At 43.1% G+C, this 21,716-nt stretch overlaps 1 protein-coding gene across 1 annotated transcript; it reads left to right on the top strand.

Annotated features, from left to right (window-relative positions):
- The first annotated feature begins 983 nt into the window (after nt 1-983).
- VBP1 (VHL binding protein 1) lies at nt 984-19,431 on the top strand. The gene is made up of 6 exons (XM_075940958.1): nt 984-1,140; nt 8,340-8,464; nt 10,178-10,244; nt 11,961-12,059; nt 15,534-15,672; nt 18,092-19,431. The coding sequence occupies exons 1-6, from the start codon at nt 1,048-1,050 to the stop codon at nt 18,160-18,162; spliced, it is 594 nt and encodes a 197-aa protein (XP_075797073.1). The 5' UTR covers nt 984-1,047; the 3' UTR covers nt 18,163-19,431.
- Nucleotides 19,432-21,716: the final 2,285 nt, after the last annotated feature.

The raw sequence follows: 21,716 nt of genomic DNA, 5'->3' as shown, positions 1-21,716 counted from the left end.
ATAGATAGATTCCCTTGTTAGAAAGGATACTACACAGAGAGCTGTTAGCTCCTTCAATGGTTGTTAAATTGGTAGGCTGTGTCTATACTAGAGCAATCTTGCTCTACACTGATCCTGTCTATACTGGCCGTGAATTCTTGCGCAAGTACACTGACGTTCTAATGTATGAAATCAGTGCTTCTTGCACGAGAACTCTGATGCTCCCGCTCAGGAATAAGCCCTCTTGCGCAACTCTTCTTGTGTAAGAGGCCAGTGCAGACCGGCAACATGAATTTCTTGCACAAGAAAGCCCTATGGTTAAAATGGCCATCAGAACTTTCTTGCGCAAGAGAACGTCTACAGTGGCATGGAAGCTCTAGTGCAAAAGCACATCTCTTGTGCAAATGCATATGCCAGTGTAGACACTCTCTTCTGGAAGAGTTCTTGCACAAGACCATGCCAGTGTAGACGTCAACGTAGTGTCCGGGGACTTTTATCTGCTTTTAAGTACCCATTCTCCAGATACTTACTGATGCTCTGTCTTCCAGCCCCCTCCCTTTTTCTCTCCCCCACCCCGCATTTATTTCCAGTGTACTCATCCCAAACTCATAACTCCGGTCATCTGAAGGAGTGGGCTGTGCCCAAGAGAGCTCATGATACCATCTACAGGTTTTGTTAGTCTGTAACTGCTACCAGACCATTTGTTGGTTTTTTCTATATACATATATCATCATGAGCTGTCATGAGCACAACCTCTCCTCAGTTTGTCACCGCCAAGGTCTCATCAGTGGCAAGCAAGATATTGTAACAAAGAGCTTCAATGTGTTAAGCAGAAATACTGCCCTGGGCGTGACTCAGCCCTGTACCATTTTTCCCCTGGGGGCAGCACAGCAGAGGCAGAGCAAGGGGGCAGCACTAGATCAGTATCCTCCCCTGTCCGTCAAAGCGCGGCAGCCAATGGCCGTGACGGAGCGGTGGGTGTGACGCTGACGCAGTGACGTACACTGCGCTCGGCGGCCGGAGGGCGGCTGCTCGGACGTACGCGCGCACGCCGTCAGTTTCCCCAAGATGGCGGCGGCCACCAGCGGCGAGATTTGTTGTGGCGAGGCGCCCGCGGGCGGAAAGCGGGGCCACCTGGGCATCCCCGAGGCGGTGTTCGTGGTGAGAGCCGCAGCCGGCGCCCCGCCGCGGGGGGAGGGGCGGCAGGCCGAGCCCGGGCGGCGGCGCCGGGTGGGAGCTGGGCCGGTTCCCGGCGCGGGGGTCCCAGAGAGCGGCGTGGAAAGGGGGCACCTGGCCCATCTCGGCCACGCCCCAGGGCCCGGCGGGGAAGGGCTCGCAGCCACCTGCGGCTTCTGATCCTCCTGCCCGCGCCGGGGCTGCCCCTTGACCCATCGCCCCCCCGGGTGAGCCGCGGCGCGGGCCCCGTTTCCAGGGGCAGGGAGGCCGGCCCGGCTGCTTAGTCTCTCAGGCCGAGGGGGGTTCGGGAAGGTCGCTCCTGCGGTAACCGGCCGGCCCTGGTGAGGCCGCGGGTCCTGCTCTCTCCCTCTGTGCCGAGGTCGAATTGCTGTGACTCCTGACCGCAGTCGTTGGGAGCGCCCGTGGGGGTGAGAGATGCAGTTCTGGGTTCAGCGCTGTGTCTGCCTGCTTCCAGGCTTGGATCCTGAGGAAGTGTTTGGTGGACATGAGTGTGTGTCCAGGGAGCGGGTTGGTATCTGAGGTTTCCTTTTGTGTAGTGTTTTAGGATCTTGTGTGATGATCCCTGGTTCGGTGTTTGTCTTCTACATTCAAAGCAGCAGTATTCAATATGAAGTGCTTTGTTTTTTCTTAAAGTGTTTTGATATCTCCAGAGTTTTTGAGGAAAACGAATGTCCCGTAGAGAGAAATTCTTTTGACTGTAAGGTGGGGAGCCAACTCTTTTCCTTTCAGAAAATTAAACAGCATCTCACATCTTTGAAATGGTGTGCTTTTTTTTTGTTCTATTGAATTTCCTTCAAAAGTTGGAGGAAAAATAAATCTGCACTATGATCAACTTACTTTGATTATAAAGTTTAGACTGAAAATTGATGACCAATGGCCATATGGTGTTTAAGTTAGATAGGCAATTGCCTTTGCAAGTTCTTTAGATTGTTGTTTAAAAAAAAGGAAAAGTGAATTTGAAAAACCTTAATAGAAAGACTGAATATTGTATAATATGAGGCTATAGGAAAAATTAATAAATTCATAATAATTTTAGGAACAAAGAATTTGCTTTAATGGCTCAGAGTAGCAGACTGTGACTCAGTGTCCAGTTTTCAAGAGTGGCTAATACTAAATGTTTCACAAAAAATTGCTAGAATCCTTGTATGATGGTTAGTGTTGTCTCCTGATGTGCTGACCATGATGCCTGCCTTCCTGCTCTCTGGGGTTCCCCACTACCCAATAATGCTGGGCCAGATTCTCTAGTCTCCTCTAGACAAGGTACAGAGTTGGGGTTACCGCCCCCTTTCGGAGCAGCACAGACAGTGAAGCAGTTCAGCTCTGGTAGGACTTGGCTCTGAGGACTCAGTATCCAGGAGAACAATCATTAAAGGGGACCAAAACCCCACATGAATCTGTTGTACTCTGTAGAAGTTTTACATAGTGAAGGCTCATAAAGGTCACCCACTATATCAATGAAAGAAGGAGATGCACAGTGGTTGCCCTCCATAGCAGTTATTTGCACTGGGATTGATAATAAATAAAAGTGTTTTTTATTAAGTACAAAAAGTAGGATTTAACTGGTTACAAATGAGAACAGTCTGATAAAAGTAAGTTACTAAATTACAATGAACAAAAAAGCTGTTTAAGGTAATGCAAATTCTTACCTTAACAGCTGTTCTCAGGTTAAAGCTTTGTCGGAGTTGATTTTTACTCTAGTTTGGGCCTACAGCTTTTCAGAGTTCCTTAAGTATCCTTTTAGGGTGGGCCAGACAATTTCAAAAGCGGGTTGAAGACAAAGTCTGATTGCTTAAATAGACTTTTCCCCAGGGTGACAATTCTTTCTTCAGTGCGTCCCACCACATGAAAAATTACCAGGTTCAAGATGGATCCCAGAACCTGGTCGCATGGTCATATGTTTTTCTAGGACCAGCTACAGTTTGGACTTAAAAGCCAAACATGACCATTCATGCTTTGAGTGCTGAGTCATTAAGTTTCTAGGTATTGTTACCACATTTAGAATGAACACATTTACTATTCATATTTCTAACTTCACATTCTTCTAATCATTTCCCTTATTCCTTGTATTTCTATTACGTATTATTTTACATGTGTGCAAAACTGATCACCATGGCCAGGATTTTCAAAGGTGACTTTGTCGGGGTGGGCAAAATATGGCCCACCAAACATTTCCCTCCAGCCCACTATGATCCTCTGGGATTCTAAAAATCCCAGGGCACAACACTCAGGTTGCCTGCCTGCCATAGCCCTGACCATGTTGCCCCGGGAAGTGGCCTGCTGCTGCTAGCATTTGCCACACCACTCTTTGGGTGGTGTGAGGCCACAATGGCATGCAAGTAGCCTGCCCGCTGCCCACCTAAGAGCTCTACTGTGCTGCCAGCTGGGAGCCACCTATGGCAAGGGCCTCCTGCCTAGGGTCACAGCATGCACCTCACACCCCATTCAGCACCCCAGCCCTCTGTTGCATCTCTGAACTTCTTCCTGGACTCAAACTGCCTCCCAGTTCCCTGTCCCTCAATCCCCTGCCTGGAAATCCTTCCTGTGCCCAAACTCCATCCCAAACCTCCCTACCCCTTGATTAATATGATAGAAAAGAGTGGCTGTGAACACTTACCAAAATTCTGAGAGTGGCCCCCTGAAAAATTATTGCCCACTCCTGCTTTAGGTGCTCAGTTGGACACCTTGATTTTTAGAAAGAGCTGAGCACCTACCCTCTCCTACATGACAAACTAGGCCCACAAAATCACTCAACCCTTTAAAAATTGTTGGCTATTTATCCATCAGTTTGTATAAAGTCAATACAGTTTCAGAATTACTTCACAGTGTAGTTCTTTAACTTATTGCTTTGTTTGGTCTTTTGACTACAACTGCATATTGAGCAGAAGTTTTTATTGAGCTGTCAGTAATGACATCTAGATCTCTTCTTGAATATGATAGTTAATTTGGAGCCCTGGATGTCAGTACATATTTAAAGTAGAGATGTAATAGTGTACTTTTTAAAATAGTTATATGCAATGCTACTTCACACACCCACCTACCACTGCTGCCTCTGTATCAGCACAGGGGAGGCAGGTGGGAGTTGAATATTTCCTCTCCCTCTTCCCCCTCTCCCCATGCTGCTGCCTCTATTTCAGAGGTAGCAGTGCTTGGAGGTGGGGAGGCAGGAACTGATGCCCACAGGGAGCCAGCTTTTAAGCAGGCTCCCCGCAAACAGCTCCTCGGGAGCCGCATGCCTTCCCTGTATTGCTGGCTATGATTACAAGTCAGAAGCACAGAGGAAGGAAACAGGGGCATGCAGAAGCTGGCTTAAAAGCCGGCTCCTCGCAAGCACTGGCTCCCACGTTTTCTTCCATTCTTTGCTGAAAATTTCAGCGGTTACACATTTCCAAAAAACCTCTTCTCCCCTCCCTCCCCCATTTTAACATCCCTAATTTAAAGTTACTTTCCCCCATGTTACTTCCTTAAAATTCACTGCTAGAAAATGCATCTGCCATTATCTGTCCAACTGTTTAACATTTAGGAAGAGACATGCCTTAGAGATTTATAGAGCTTTTTTTCAGACCTAAGGAAGAACTCCATGAAGCTTTAAAGCTTGTCCCTTCCATCAGTACAGCTGTTGGTCCAATAAAAAGATACCGCCTCTCCTATTTATGGTATTTCTCATGCCCTAAACCAGGGCTACTCAACATGTGGCCCGTGGTGCAGTTTGGGTTTATGCGGGGTTTAACACATGGCCTGTGGGTGGGAGCCAAAACACAAAAGTAGTCAATATAATGGTCTTCTGTTGATATGGATTTTAGTAGTTAAATTCCTGGACTATCATAGCTCGTTAAAAGTGCTGTCATATGGGTGGAAATCGGGTAAATATTGCATTTTATTAATATCAACAGAACTGACTTAAATAAGGCCTGCATGTTGTGTAGTCTTGCCTTAATCTTTGTATCCATACCTGTCATATACTTGCATGTATATGCAGCCACACTTAAGTTGCAGTCCTTGGCATGTTCTGAGAGTATCATTGTGGCCCCCAGGGCTTCTAAAGTTGAGTAGCACAGCCCTAAACAGTGTCATTTGAAAATCTTAAACCATCTTGCACTTTCTCGTATCTCCCATTCCAGATTATTAACATTCCAGTTTGGGCCCTTAGGCTATATCTCACTAAACATCTTTTGTTAGAACACAAAGTTACCATTTATTTTCTACTCTTTGCTTTTATTTCTTCCACACATTTTCAAGAGTATTTAGGTTCCTAGATATGTAGAGAAGCATCTGATGGGATTTTCAGAAGTATCTGTGCACCAAACTCCCAGTAATTTTCCATTTTCTAATGTATGACAGAATGACCACTTGGCCATAATTACTTGGGCCAGGTCTACAGTAGACCCAGCAGATGGCTTAGGGTATGCAACTATAGCTATGTAAAATACATAACTGGAGTCAGCTTACCATAAATCGAGCAGAAGGCTGACAAGAGCAAATGCTCCTGTTGGCTTCCCTTACTTCTGGTGAAAGGAGGAATACCAGACAGAAGTGGGGGTGCCCTTTGAGTTTGATTTAACAAGTGTTAGCTAGACTCACTAAATTGAACTCCAGAAGATTGATCACGGCAGCAGCAATCTTCCTTATTACTCCTTTGTGAGGGAGACCCATTTTGTTCCTTAGCTTCCCTCACCTCCCCCCACCAATATATTGTTGCTTCACCACAGAACTCGAGGAGATGAAGAATCATGATTTTCCTTTACTAAAGCCATGTTGGTCTGACAACTATATCGTGTGAATTTAAGTGTCTTATATTCCTTTACTGCTAAGTAAACTGAAGGAAATAGTTAAAGTAATCTGCTAACTGGTTTCCAGTATTCAGGATCACTTTTGCAGCATGTTACTGTCTAGTCCAGGGATGGGCAATAATTTTCTCAGGGAGGGGCCACTTCATGATTTTTGGTATATGGTCATGGGCTGTAAGGGGTGAGGGCTCAGGCAGAAGAGGTGCGGGAGGGGAACGGAGCAGGGAGAGAGACTTTATGACAGCTTGAGTGTGTGTGTGATAGTGACTCTGTGCATGTGGCAGTGACATAGTTTGTGTACTGGCTGCTGCTGTATAAGTTTGAGAGAAGCCATACTCTGTCTCTTTAAGGCAGGAAAAGCTGTCCTTTTCTGTTGTCTCCCACCTCACACTCTCTGCAGAGATAGTGTGAGGTGTGTGTGTGTGTGTGTGTGTGACACACGAGCATTGAAATCTTAGAAACACTGTACTGTTTCTAAGGACAGGCATGCCTATTTTCGACTGGAGTACCTTCCTCTTCCTATCTGCAGAGATGGAGTACAGCGTTAGAGGGGGACCCTGACTGCAGAACTCCTCTTTTCTCTTGCCCCTGCACACCTAGCAGGAGACTCCTGAAGCAGCTCAGGTGCTGGATGGAGCAAGGTGTGGGGAGAGGCAGCTGAACACAGGGTGGCAGCTATAAGTATGCATGCTCTACTCATCAGTTGGGCTGGCCTGATCTAGTCCCCTGGCCTGATTCTGCCCATCCCTGGTCTAGTCCTGTAGCATAGTAGCTGATCTTACTGAGAGACTGCATATTTTAAGTGCCTGTCCACTTCATTCTCAAGTTCCTTTAGAATTCCTGAATGAATGCTGTTGATCCTATTGACTTGTTGCTGTATAGTTCAAAATAGAAATGTGGCGCTGTGTAGATGCGCCAAATTTCAAAATATACTATTTCAAAATTCAGTCGAAATAAGATGCTCAGATTGCATATTTTATTTTGAATTTAGGGTGCTGTGTAGATGCACCCTTACAGAGCATCTCGTCCTTACGGTGTCATGCTGCAATATTTAGAAATAGACATTAGTTTGGTACAGAAGGGATATGGAGGCGCCATCTTGAATCTTTCTTGAAGTGCCTTGAAATTATTGATGTCTGCATTTCTGGCAGCCCCTCTCACATAGGCAGCCAATTCTCTGATATGTGGGTTGATTAAAAAGTGTTAAAGGTATTGGTGACTTAGTATATTATTCAGAATGTTTATTGTGAGTCATTGTCTAAAAAGAGAGTGATTCAATATGGAGTGTCACACTTGTTCAATGGCTAAGTTGGAAATAGACAATAAATGTGCATGCTCTTTGAGTTAACTAAATGTGTAACTCCTTATTGTCAGATAAAAGACCATCAGAGAACCAAATTGTGACAAAGTAGTGGATTGTTTATCTCTAGATGGAGAAGGTAAAGGGGAGCTGCTGATATTCCCAAGTGAAAGTAAGACTAAGAATTAACCCTGTTAGTGCAGCCCAAGGAGTTCAGTGCCACAGCTGGGATCTCTTTACCTGAAAGAGCTACTTGAAGTCTGTTGTGGGGTTTTGTGAATCAGTTTTACAAGTTGGTCTTAATACACTTTTGCAAGTTGTCCTCAAGAAGTAGGAATGTGGTGTTCCTAGTTAAGAAATTAGTCTGGGAAGATGAAGTTTTGTGTTTATATATCATGCTTATATGGTGCCTCTCAGCCAGAAGGTGCTACATAAAAGGCATCTTTGAAATGTGATATCCTGACTCCTGGTGTAGTGTTATGTCCACTGGACTTTGTAGATTGCTGCCTCCTGATATATTCATGTGAGCTCCTCCTACTTCAGATGAAGCTTGTCATTCACATTTTGCTGTTGGCTCTATGCTGAGAGAGCAGGTTGATTGCACTTGCCTATTTGGGCCAAGTGCACAGTGAGTCTCTCTGGAAATAAAACCACTTGCCTGCCTATTTAAATAAATATAATTGCAGTAAAATATCATTAACACACAGAGTTTGTATTAACAGCACAGGTTTTTTCATTAAATTAGTAAAGAATGGAATAAGGATGTTAAATGTCGACTGACTAATCAAATCAATGCATTTTGCATCAACTATTCGATTAGTCTATAGGGTGCCTCTGCCTTTGAAGTGTAGCAAAAGCCATCAGGCTGTTGCTACACTTCAAAGGCAAAAGTGCCACATGGAGCCTGGGACCATTGGGGAATCCTGCGGCGAGCAAAGATGAGTGATATATCAAGGGAAAATTATTGAACTAAGGCATAAAATGATTTTAGTTCAGAATAACGTTTTTCTACTTAATATCTCTCATATCATTAGATCTTGGGTTTCTATAAAAGTCTTAATTTTATCTTTTTCTTAAAGGAGGATGTAGATTCTTTTATGAAACAACCTGGAAATGAGACTGCAGATGTAGTACTTAAGAAACTGGATGAACAGTATCAGAAGTATAAGTTTATGGAACTTAACCTTGCTCAGAAGAAAAGAAGGTGAGTTACAATTTTTTCAAAGTTTAGAAATGAAAAATAAGACTTCAAAAAAGGTTAAATTTTGCAAAATATTTCCAACTGCTTTAAGTAACGGGGTGCTAGCAATGGAAATAATGCAGTAAATTTGGAAAGATGCAGTTTCTCCTTTTTTCCATAGACTGATGAGCAATGTCAGTAAATTTGTTTAAAGCTTGATAGTCTTTAAGGCCAGAAATGACTACTGTGATTGTGTAGTCTGATCACCTGCATAGCATAGTTCATAGAATTTCCCCAAGGCACTTTACAGCAATCCCAGAACTTTTTTAAACTTATTTTTATATAAAATAAAAACACAATAAAACAATCTATATAAATATATATACAAGAGGGAAATAGCATTAAATGTAACAAAATTCAACATACATTGTTTGGTAAACCTGGAAAAAGCAAAACAAAAAACCCAGACATGCAGAAGTTATGTAAGACATCGGTCACTTAAGTGACTAAATAGATGAGAGAACATAAACTATGACTATCCAGGACTAATTTATACTAAACTGCAAAAGTAATAATTATTTTCATATATGACAAGACATCCTCATTTTTCCCAAGTGTTTCTAACAGTCATTTTTTCCATTAATTCAATAATATAGAACTCGCTAAGCCAGTCGGTATGTGGGAGGAATTGTAGATTTCCTTTTTTCCCCCGAAAATAACTCTAGTGTTCACTAAAATAGTTACTGCAATCCATTTCTTAATTTTAACTGGTAGTACCAGCTCATCCAGCAGCCTTAAAATAAGTAAGCTTGGAGAAGGAAAGATAGAATCACTAATTTTTTGAGAGCACAGACGATGGCATTTCAGAACACATGGGTTTTTCTTGTTCAAGCAGAAGTTATCTTTCAGAAAGACATCAAGTCTTGTTGAAAGACTTGAACTTTTTGGTGTTGCTGAAATAAGTTGCCCAGGACCTAGGAACTATACTGTGACGGCCTGCCTGCTTGGCTACCTAATTGCTTGTAAGCCTAAGGAGCTGACTGAAATTGAAATAATTGTCAGATCTTACTGCTGCCTGTAAGTGAATAGGGTCATGAAACTGACAAGGCTTTTGTTAATTGTACTCAATGCTACTTTGGAGAAAGCTGCAAGAAGTAACAAAGGCAGATACTGTGGTGTGTTTTTATTGATGGGGATCTTTATGTATCAATTAGTCAAGTGTCGGCCTTTACAGTCAACCTGGCAAGCTGCAGGGGAGTCTGGTCTTGCCAAAGAGGCAAATGCACAAGTAGGAGAGCTGGCAATAAAGCAGGCAAGTTTCCATCAAAAGATTTGTCCAAATTCCCACATTCAAATAGAACTTTCAATTTTGATTGATCAGCATTTCTGGAAAACGTTCAACTGGAGAATTTCTAACCGGCTCTAATTTTAATTCTTTGCTCAGAGTAAAATATGCTTGTTCCATTCAAATTTTTCTTGCATTCATTGTATTAATTAGAATGTTGGAACATGCCTGATATACCTAGCCTCCCTTGATAGAGCTCTTGTATATTCAGAAGTGAAGAGTTTGTGTTAACTTCTAGGCCTAATTATGACTTTTTAATACCTTATTAAAATGAACAGAGAAGGCTTGTAGAACTTGTTTGTACAATTAAAAAAAGATTGGATTTTATAATAGATAATTGTTGGGGGAATCTATATGTGCACAGTGCTTAATTATGACTTATTAATTCACAGGCTAAAAAGTCAGATTCCTGAAATTAAACAGACATTAGACATTTTAAAACATATGCAGAAGAAAAAGGTAAACTATTTCAATTATATAATGGGGTATGAATAAATAAAGCTAACAGTTTTTCCATACTTGCAGAAAACATTTCAATAAATGCTTCTTCGGAGGATACACTTTATATGCTTTTATAAAGTATAGTGGAATTATTTTTAAGGCATATAATTTTATTTACTATCTTTCAGAAAGTTAACATTCTCCTTCTCGACTTCACTTTTAATAACTGCAAATGATCCACTTAATAGTCCATGGAGCCCAAGCTGTTATCTTTACAGCAGTTTCTAATGAGTGTAGAATATCAGCATCTTACAGCATAGTTTCATCAATCTTGGGATTTTAACTTCTGTCTTGAAGTAAAAATTTATAGTACAGTCTCTTCCCAACTTACAGATCGGTTACAGACCAAGCAATTGGTCATAACTCGGTTTGTTCGTAAGTCGGACCCCATAGAGTTACACACGACCGCACTGTTTGTAAGTCGACCGTTCGCAACTCGGGGACCGGCTGTAGTTTCTCCCGCCCCACCGAATTGAGTATTCATAATGATAGTAAAAGCTGCTACCCAGCCTTGTATCATTTGGAAAGTTCTATAAACCAACATTTCTGATTTTCATTGAAATTCTGTTTTAGAACCAGTTGGTGTTGGGCTAGCAGGCTCCTTACTTTGGTCTGCGTGACTCCCCAAAAGTAATGACATGTCCCTGCTGATCCTAGATGGAGGAACAGACACAGGGGTTCCATGCTCTGCCCCACCTCAAGTGCTGGTTCCAAAGCTCCCATTGGCCAGGAACCTCTGACACCCAAACTCCTTCCCAAGACAATGCCCTGCATCCATTCCATGCCCCAGGCCTGAGCCCACTCTTGCACCTAAACTCCCCTGCCAAGCCTGAACCTTTTGGTCTTAGCCTGGAGCCCCCTCCTGCACCTCAAACCCCTCATCCCTGACTCCACCCCAGTGGGAGCCCGTACCCCTCTCCTTCAATGAAACCAACCATAAGCATAGGTTTATCGGGTAGTTGAGTCAACTATTCGCATATCTTCCCTATCCCCCTGCTGCCTCTATTGGAGGCAGCAAGGTGTGGGGGAAGCAGGAGCTGGTGCTGGGGAGAGCCAGCTTAAAAGGCGGTCTCCCCCTTCCCCCCCCCCCCCCCCCCCCCCGTGCCAGCCCTCTGGTGCCACCTGCCTTCCCTCCCCCTCACACACACACTGCTGCCTCTATTAGAGGCAGCAATGTGAGCGGCGGGGAAGGAGGGGGCAAGGGGAGGCTGTTGTGAAGTAGCTCCTGTCCGTGGTGGCCCAGGCTGGGGCTGCTCCATCTAGGCAGGCAGCCCGACTCTCGCTAGGTCCGGGACCTACCCGCATGAGCCAGGACTGAGCGCTTCTTCCCTTAATCGTGTAGTCGATAATAATACTATCAACTACATGATTAGCGAATTACCCACCTCTTAACATCCTTAGCCCCAGCACAAACCTCACATCCTGAATCCCTCATTTCTGGAGCCATCCCCCTGCCTCGCACCAGAGTCCTCTCTCTCACTCAGATCTCCTAAATCAACCAGAATATTTAACCCCTCCACCACCCGGCATTCTCCCAATGTGCTAGATTTAAAAAAGCTTTTACTATTCTTAAAAGAGAAAAGGCAGAAAAATATTTTTACTGTAGTTTCTGTATTGCTATCTTAACCATTTGCAATGCAAGTAGCAACTTCAAGTTCTGTGATCTATCTTAAGGAATCCACAAACCCAATGGAGACCAGGTTTTTATTGGCAGATAACCTCTACTGTAAAGCATCAGTTCCTCCTACGGATAAAGTCTGTTTATGGTTGGGGGTAAGTAGCTACCTAATTTCTCCAAATTATTTTTTAAACAATTAAATCGGTAGGTTCGTAAGGTTTCTCTATTCCTCATAGTTGGTCAAAATTCTGTACAATCACTGAGTTTAATGCAATTGGATGAAGTACAGGCAGTCCCCGGGTTACGTGGATCCGACTTATGTCAGATCCCTACTTACAAATGGGGTGAGGGAACACCGCACTAGCTGCGCCCCCCCCTTCCCCCAGCAGACCGCCGAGACGCACCGCGGCGATCCCGCCGCCTGCATCCTCCGCAGCGAGAAAAGCTGCTCCGTGTCTCCCTGGTCTGCTTGGGGAGGGGGGGCGCAGCTAGTGCACCCCCCCTCCCTCCCAGCAGACCAGGCTTTTCTCGCTGACGCCTGGGGTAGAGCAGCTGGGGGGCTGCCAGGTTGGTCCCACAGCGCCGAGGTGCGACGCTACTGGACCAACCCAACAGCACCCCAGCTGCTCTGCCCCAGGTATCCCCAAGTCAGCCGCTGCTGAAACAGATCAGTGGCTGACTACAGGAAGCCGGAAGCAGAGCTGCTTCCTGGAATCAGCTGCTGATCACTTTCAGCAGCGGCTGACTTGGGAACACCTGGGGCAGAGCAGCTGGGGTGCTGCCTGGTCGGTCCAGTAGCGCCGAGGAGCGGTGCTGCGGGACCAACCCAGCAGCACCCCAGCTGCTCTGCCCCAGGCGTGTCCGATTCACCCGCTGCTGGTCAGTTTCAACAGCGGCTGAATCTGGATGCCAGTTCCGACTTACATACAAATTCAACTTAAGAACAAACCTACAGTCCCTGTCTTGTACGTAACCCGGGGACTGCCTGTATGAGGAAAGTTAAGTACCTGATGTAATTTCTAAAAGTGTAATTATGGTCAAAACTAGAAAAACTAGTGATCCAGTAACTGGTCCCTGTACCAGCCTCCAGTGAGTTGAGTGCGAAAAGGTCTTCAGAATCTAGTTCCTACTATTTAATGGACAAGTAACTTGCATAACTATAGTCCATATGACTAAAAATCACCTGGATTAGAACTGTTGAGGAAGAGATGACTTTCTAATCATAACTGTATATTTTCAGTTGGCTTTTTCTTACTTTGTGTGATGACCAACAACTGTCAATAAATTCTGAGATGTGAATATTTTTACTAGAAATCTTGTTGATTATGCTTGCAACAGAACATGATAGTCCTAGACCTGGAAGGGACTTCTAGAGGTCATCAGTTCCAGTTTCCTGCACTCCTGGCAGGACCAAGCACCATCCACCATCCCTGACAGGTGTTGTCCAACATGCTCTTAAAAATCTCCAAGGATGGTGATTCCACAATCTCCCTAGGCAGTTTTTTCCAGTGCTTAGCCACCCTGTTTTTCCTAATGTCCAACCTAAACCTCTTTTGCTTTAATTAAAATCTATTGCTGCTTGTTTTCTCCTCAAAGGTTAAGGAGAATAATCTTTCACCTTCCTCCTTGTAACAGCCTTTTAGATACCTAAACTGTTATCATGTCCCCTTTCAGTCTTCTGTTCTTCAGACTAAAAAACCCAATTATTTGTTTTCCTTCGTAAGTTATATTTTTTAATCCTTTAATCATTTAGTTTATCTTGTATAGCTAGTCTGCAGTTTACATTGGCTCTACTGTTTGTAACAATAAAACCTGACAGGGAAATGTAAACCTGTTAGGAGCTTCATTTAATCTGTTTTGCTCAGTGCTCATATTTAACATTCTAATGAGCCATAAATTCTGATTTGGCTTTTCTTTAAGATAAAATTCATCAGAATGATTAATTATAGGTATTTCATTATTGCACTGTGCTTCCAAATACCAGTCCACACTGCCTTGAAGGATATGCCCAATAAAGTAGTCTGTTTTGATAGTTACGTCTGCTAAGGTTTTTGTTTGTTTTCAGTGTGCTTAGTCATATATAGCCTCCTACAATCTTATTCACAAAGTATCTACATTGTATTTCAAATGAGGAAAGTATTTGTCTTGTATTTTATTTATAGGGCACTTACAAACTTTGCATCTAAGCAGATAATGAGGTGCCTGGGTCAAAGGTTTTAAACAGAAAAGATCTCAAGTATTTAAGCAGTATCTAGCAGGGATATTGTGTCGCCTTATCTGTAAAGATAACTAATGTTTGTTTGAGACCACCTGTCCCTGAACTCTTTATGCAAGAACTGAATCAACTGTTTAGGACCAAAACACTGGCTGCACACAGAGCTGTGTGATGCTCTCTTACTCAATTTAATCTGCACAAAAGCCTGATCCACCTGGGAGATTGATTTAGTGGGTTTTCACTATACCTGCTAAATCGACTGCAGATTGCTCTCCCATCGACTCTGGTCCAGCACTGAAATGAGAAGTGTAAGATAAGTTGACAGGAAAATTTCTCTAATAGACCCAGTGCAATAAAAGTTGACTGAAGCTAAGCTGACTCCAACTAGGTAACGTCAGTCGACTTAATGCCACAGTGTAGATCTACCCTTTGTGTAGAATAACACTGTCCACAGCAGCATTTGCTAGTTGGGTTTTTTCCTTATGAAGAAAAGCACTTAGTAAGGGCTTGAAGTACAATAGTTTTGGAAATGTTTAGAACTTCATTTGAACTGGAGTATCCTTTTATTAAATATCAGATTTTCCAAAGGATTGCTCCCTGATTGCTATCTTCATAAGAGCTTGCCTGCAGAATTCTTACATATAATTTTGGCTCCATGAAAGCTGTTGCAGACTTTTGGGTGTGGTGTCATTTAAAACTCAAAATATGAGGCCAAGGGCATTTCTGCATTGAATATTTGTTGCCATCAATTGCTAAACAGACATAAAATTATTAGCACCGGTCCCCAAATAAAAGTTGAAAAACTGTGTATAACTCTTAGTACATTATTGTCACAAAGTGGAAAAGTGCTCTGAGGTCTCCAGCACCTTCACTTGACATTATTGGTCTTTCTACATGGGAACTCACTTACTTACCAAGAGAACATTGTATTTGTCATGCTTATATCAAAATAGAACTTCTTCCTAAATTGCATCAGATGGTTTTGTTCATTTCTGTTACTGGGTATACTAGAGTAAGATCATTCTGCTGTTGCATCTGGCTGTTGTCAGAAGACTTTATTAAATGTATTGTTTAATGTTTTGGAGAAACTCTTGCTAAGGGAGCCCTCTTCTATTTTGAAGACAAATGTTAGAAGCATCCATTTTTACTTAAAATGACATGGGTAGAAATATTTGTAAGCCTTTTGCAGATTTTACTTCTTAAATACTGAGGTGATAGAAGCCACACATGGATTCCTGCATTGTACCTGCTTTTTGTTTGCATAGCTTTGATGTATATCTGTAAGTTTGTCTAAAAAGTATGTTAAAAACCGTCCAAAATGTTTGTAACTTCCCGTTGGATAGAGTTAATGTTTTCCTTAAAGCCTTCAACCTAGAGTAAAAACCTTATTAAAATTAACCATCTCCTTTCTTAGGCCAATGTGATGCTTGAATATGATATTGATGAAGCTCAAGCTCTGTTAGAAAAGAATCTGTCTACTGCCACAAGAAATCTCGAGTCACTAGAGGAAGACCTGGATTTTCTTAGAGATCAGTTCACCACCACAGAAGTTAGTATCCTTTTGGTGGAATGGATGTGGGGGAGAACTTTCATTTAAACTTTGGTATACATTTTTCTCACTTCTACACAGATAAATATTGTTTAGAAAGAGAAATGCATTATTCAGCTTTGCTTACTCACTTTCCCTAAGAAAACCAGTGGATGGAGGGTTAACACGCAGGGGACTCGAAGGGGCCAATAGCATCACTCCCTATTTGAACCCCCAGATTTAATAGTTGAGGTCTGCTTATAGCCTGTGCCCTGACTCCAAAGAGAGTTCTTAAATGCAACAGTTTAGGCTGCTTGCAGCTTTGCCTTTGGGGCAGGGACTTTGTTATAAAAAGAGGGAGGGACAAGGTGATTAAGAATAACAAAAGGCTGGTTATATAGGTAATTGAAGGATCGTTAGACCATCAAGAAAACCTTGCCAGGTACTCCACTTAAAAATGGGGGGGGAGGGGAATATAGGAATGAGTGTTGTGTTGCAGGGATTTGTATTTGGAACACTACTGTTAAACTTCTCATAAATGTTCTTGGGGCAAACAGTGACTAATCCAAAGCTGACTGCAAAGAGATACAAAGGGATCTCACAAAACTGGATCATTATGTTGCCCAAAGGCAGATAATATTCAGTGTTAAGTACAAAGTAATGCACATGGGAAAAATACAATCCTAACAGATACAAAAATGATGGGGTCTAAAATAGCTGTTACCACTCAAGAAAGAGATCTTGGAATCATTGTGGTGAGTTCCCTGAAAATATCTGTTCAATGTGCAGTGGCAGTCTAAAAACTAAAAAGCTAACAGAATATTTGGAGTCATGAGGAAAGGAATAGATAAGACAAAATACCATCTTGCCTCTATATAAAATCAGTATATGCCCACATCTTGAATACTGTATGCAAACCTGGTGACCCCGTTTAAAAAAAGATGTATTGGATTTGGAGAAGGTACAAAAAGGGCAACAGAAATGATTAGGGGTAAGGAACAGCTTCCATATGAGGAGAGATTAATAAGACTGGGACTCTTCAGCTTGGAAAAGAAATGACTGAAGGATGGGGGGATATGTTAGAGGTCGTCAAAATCATGGAAGGTATGGAAAAATAGAATAAGGAAATGTTAATGATTCCTTCTCTACTATAACACAAGAAGCTGAACCAATTACATTTAGAGGCTGATGTAAAACAAACACAATAAATTATTTTTTCACAGTCAACTTATGGAACTCTTTGCCAGAAGATGATGGAAAGGCCCAAACTATAGCAGGGTTTCAATAAGAACAATATAAGTTCAAGGAGGATGGGTTTATCAATGGCTACTAGCCAGAATGGGCAGGGATAGTGTCCCTAACTTCTGCTTGCTAGAAGCTGGGAATGGGCAACAGGGGATGGATCATGATGATTCTCTTCTGTTAGTTCTTCCTGAAGCACCTGGCATTGGCCACTGTCAGTAGACAGGATACTGGGCTAGAAGGAACTTTGGTCTGACCCAATATGGCCATTCTGATTGTCTTATACAGAGGTGAAATGTATCTGTGCCTGGTGACAGTGACAGGATCGGCAGTGTCTGCAGTACAAGGAACAGGGGCGGGCACATGTTTCTGGTGGCTCGATCGTCCCAAACACGCTTCCCGCAACAGAAAGGACACGGGGCAGCCGCCCACTATGCAGCCCCACCCTAGCCATGGTGAGGCTGCCCCAATAGGGACAGCCTCACCGTGGCCCGGCTCCAGCCGCAGCACATCAGGGCAGTCCACAGCGCCACTCACTGTGGGAGGACGGGAGGAGAACTTCTTGTTCATGCGCAGGCAAGCACATTATAGGGAATGGAACTCCCCAGTGGGCGCAGCTCATTAGCAGCTAGGGGCCTGGCCTAGCAGAGTGCGATGGCCCGGCAGGCGGGGTTTGCGGCCCGCTACCAGTCCGCAGACCGGTGCTTGGGAGCCGCTGATCTGTGCTCATTGCTAGTTGAAGAATGTTGCTGTAGTTATTTATTAGTTCTGGAGGGGAGCTGTTAAGGTTTCAAATTTTGCCAATGTTAGACATTCAGTGCTGAAAAATTCATGAGTGGCTGAAATGGGCAAATGTTGCAACCAATTGAGAATAAGTTGTAACCGGAAGCTGTTTTAGCTTTGACATATAAGAGTGGAAGTAAACACAAAGGGAGAAATGTATGTGCAAAAATAAGTACTTGTTAACATGTAGCTTGTCTGAACGAAGGATGGGAAGTGACCATGTATAGCTTCTCCATTAGTTGTCAGAAATTCCACAGCATCAAGGTTCTGCACTGGAGACAGCTGTTCTGTTAATCAGTTTCTATATTGTTTGTCTGCATCACTGAAACAAGCAAAGTTAACTTGAGTGAATCTATGTGGATGGTTCTGCAGTTAATTATCTTTTTGCATTGTAGCAGCTTCCTTAACTATGCCCTCAGATATGGCTAGAGTTTATAATTGGGATGTAAAGAGAAGAAACAAGGATGATCCTTCCAAAAACAAAGCATAGTTCTAGCAATTTTAAATGTTTACTATTTCCAAATACTTTTATTTTAAACACCCCCAAAATTCATCCTGAAGGGACTAAGTTAATAATTTCAATAAATGATAAAATATATAACTCAATAATAATGGTGAGCACCATTTTATTTATTTGTAAACTCACAATTTGGTTTCATGCATGCTTCATGAAATTATGAATTATTTGAAAGAATACCACATGGTCCGGCAAAGGACATAGCATTTTTACCAACTCAGTCCATTTGTCATAAGTAAATTCTTACTTGAGAGTTTATCTAAAGATGTGAGGTGCATGTATGAAACTGAGGTTAGGACATTTTATTGTACTGTGAGGGTTTCCTTTCATATTTGCTGATGTGTTGTATACACTTGATGAGGTAAACTTTTTGGGGTGAGGAAGACATGCAGCTGATATTTTAGCAAACAGGGAAAACAGTAAAATCCTAGTTTTTCTTTTAGTCAATTACTGCTTTGGCAACATCAACCCACAAGCATTCCCAGAGATCCACTTTGGATAAACTTGATTATCAAGTTTGGGTTAGCCAATTGAGAGCTACTGAATTTTCTGCACTTTACATATAACAGTTCAAGATGTCTTCAGAAAAGAACACTCTGCGAGTTTCATTCAATGAACAGCACAAGCTATGTCAAGACTGCAGATTCTCACCCAATCCCCTATGACTGACTGTCTCTCTCTCTCTCTCACACACTCACACTCACACTCACACTCACACTCACACTCACACTCACACTCACACTCACACTCACACTCACACTCACACTCACACTCACACTCACACTCACACTCACACTCACACTCACACACACCTTCTTTGCAGAAATATAGAACTAGGCCATCAAAATGCTAATACACTGTAATAGAAGAACATCCCCAATTACAGCCCTTAGACAAGAAGATGACTAGTTCAAATATCTTAAGCCTCCTAGGTAAAACCTGTATTAAATATGGATAGTCTCTTTGAGCACAGCTTCTGTTGCTAAACAGGCTGAGTATTTTTTTCCAGTTATAATGAAGCCTCACAAGATTGTTGCCTTTACCTCTGCAGTTTCCTCCTAAAACAAAATGCACACCTGGTGATGAAATTAGTGGTTAGTATTTACACTGCTGAGTAACTGGTAATACAAGTTTTGCTAGAAAATAAATGCAAATGTTAACTGTTCTATCTTCATGTAATAAACAATATACCTGTAAAGTTTTTGTACTTTTATTTCATGATATTAAAACAGTGAAACTCAACACTTGTGGCAAACATCTCTTTTTGTGAATTTTTCTTAGTCTTGCACCTAAACTTGGATAATTTTTAATCCCTTGGGCTTTGTCTATACTGCAGGCTTCTTGCGCAAGAATTGTTTTGCACGAGTTCTTGTGCAAAAGGTCTTGCGCAAGAGCGTGTCCACACTGCCGTGTGCTTTTGCACAAGAGGTGTGCTTTTGTGTAAGAGCCGTGTGCATGCTCTCTTGCGCAAGAAAGCTGTGATGGCCATTTTAGCTATAGGGGTTTCTTGCGCAAGAAACCCCTAGGCCCATCCACACTGCTTTCTTGTACAAGAGCTCTTGCGCAAGAGAGCTTATTCCTTTTGGGGAGAGGAATAACTCTTGCGCAAGAAGCCCTCTTTTTTGATGCTTTAGTGTAAATTTACTTGTTCAAGAACACACGTGCAGTGTAGATGCTCTGCAAGAAGCCTGCAGTGTAGACGTAGCCTTAGTGAGGGGAGAGAAAATGTGGGTATAGCAACAAGTAACTAAATTGGCTAGACTGAAGAGGGGAAAGCTATGTCAAGACAGGAAAAGGTTACTGTAAGCCCAATATGAGACTTCCAGAATTTGAGTGAAGATAGAAGAGAGGGAGATTGTTAGATGCCTGATTACAATTGGGCCATCTTCTAATTGGGAGTAGTCCAAGCTAATTCCATGATTTCAAGTTTGAGAGCTGGGGCAAATAATTCAATTGTCAGAGGTGAGAGAGATTAGGAGGGGAAGTGAAAAGTTTAAGATTTGTCACATTTCAACAAACCAGTGGAGATGAGGGTAGGTAAGTAGACTGCAGTCTTGAGAAAGAAGTGACACTGACAAGAGACTAATGAAAATAGGTACTCTAGACCCACTTTCTTACTAAAGTGCAAAAGTTAAATGTGTAGGGTGCCCAGTAAGAACCTGATGTAAATTATTTCCTAATTCCTAACCTGATTTGAGTCTGTGCGTGTCATATCTATTGCACTAGTTGCTGCATCTTACCTGTTTCTCATTCATTCTTCGCTTTCCTAACACTTTCTTCTGTACTGTGAACACAGCAATGTGTCTCTTCTCTTCCAATTCCCTCCACTTCTTCCCTTTCTTCAGTTAACTCCTTTTGGTTTTGCCAAAGTTTTCTTCCATGTGAACGTTCTGACAGGGAAAATTATTTTAATACACTTGGAGATCATAGGCTCAGTGCTGTGGGTGAGTAGGCTCTGGAGTTTGGGCTCATAGTTTTATGTGAAGGAGAAAGATAAAATAACTGATAGGCTATACAATTTCACGTAGTAATTCCTATGTTCTATATAAGAGTAGTTCCCAACCTATTTTATAGTGGGGACCAGCTGTTTGTGGTGTTACCGGTCCACCAAAAGCCCCGGTCCCCAGAGTAGCCACGAACAGCCAGTTTCAGCTCCGTCAGTTGTCATGAGGTGGGTGGCTGTTGCAGCTGAAGCCAGCTGTTTGTGGTGGCTCTGGGGGCTGGGGTATACCCTGTCCCCAAAACCCCCCAGTGCCAGCCCTAACTCCTAGAGTCCCCATCCCTCTGTTACCCCCCAGCACCAGCCACTGATCCCAGAATCCCCTGCACCCAACCCCCCCCAGTGCCAGCCTCCTGCCCTCAGTGCCAAACCCCTGCTCCTTAGAGCCCTCTACCACCAGATGCCCCAGTGCCAGCCTGTTTCCAGAACCCCACTGCACCCAGCCCCTCCTAAAATCCCTCCCAATATTAGCCCCATCCCTAGTGCCAGTCCCCCACTTTTTAGTGCCTGTTTCCCCCAAACCCCTCACTTAGCCCTACACTGCTTCCCAGACACCAGCTGAGCACTGCTACCTAGGTTGCAGCCGCTCTAAGGCTGCACAGAGAACCACTCTTCCACGTCTGGGAGGAGACCCTGCCCCTGCCTGGCACTGGTTGACTGAGAGGCAGGACAGGACACACCTCTCCCAATAGCCATGGTGGTGTACCTCAGCCCCCAGAGCCACCATGCCTCAACAGCTGCCTGTGGACCGTGGTTAGGAACTGCTGACATACAAGATTATAGTATATTCTCAAATCTGGGAACCTAAAATTCACCAGGACACACATCCCCTCTCTAAAAGCAGATTTCAGAGATTGTTACTCTTTTCCCTTGGTGCTTTCCTTTCCTTCCCCTGGCTTCCTCTGTCAGACTTGATTCATCAGTGACTGATTAAGTTTTGTTCCCGGAATGCAGGCCTCTCTGCTGACTGCTAATGAACTTTACTGCCAGCAGAATAGCTCCCAGTTTCACACTGCTGATAAGTTGA

Source organism: Pelodiscus sinensis, chromosome 13 (assembly GCF_049634645.1).
Source record: "Pelodiscus sinensis isolate JC-2024 chromosome 13, ASM4963464v1, whole genome shotgun sequence".
NCBI classification, from domain to species: domain Eukaryota; kingdom Metazoa; phylum Chordata; order Testudines; family Trionychidae; genus Pelodiscus; species Pelodiscus sinensis.
The sequence above is the reverse complement of the archived record's forward strand: the minus strand, read 5'-3'. Positions and strand labels throughout refer to the sequence as shown.

Excerpts from the sequence above, each read along its gene's own strand:
- VBP1 (XM_075940958.1), top strand. The coding sequence starts at position 1,048 with ATGGCGGCGGCCACCAGCGGCGAGATTTGTTGTGGCGAGGCGCCCGCG. Across the intron at positions 8,465-10,177 it reads CTTGCTCAGAAGAAAAGAAG|GCTAAAAAGTCAGATTCCTG; the intron begins GTGAGTTACAAT and ends ATTAATTCACAG. Across the intron at positions 10,245-11,960 it reads AACATATGCAGAAGAAAAAG|GAATCCACAAACCCAATGGA; the intron begins GTAAACTATTTC and ends ATCTATCTTAAG.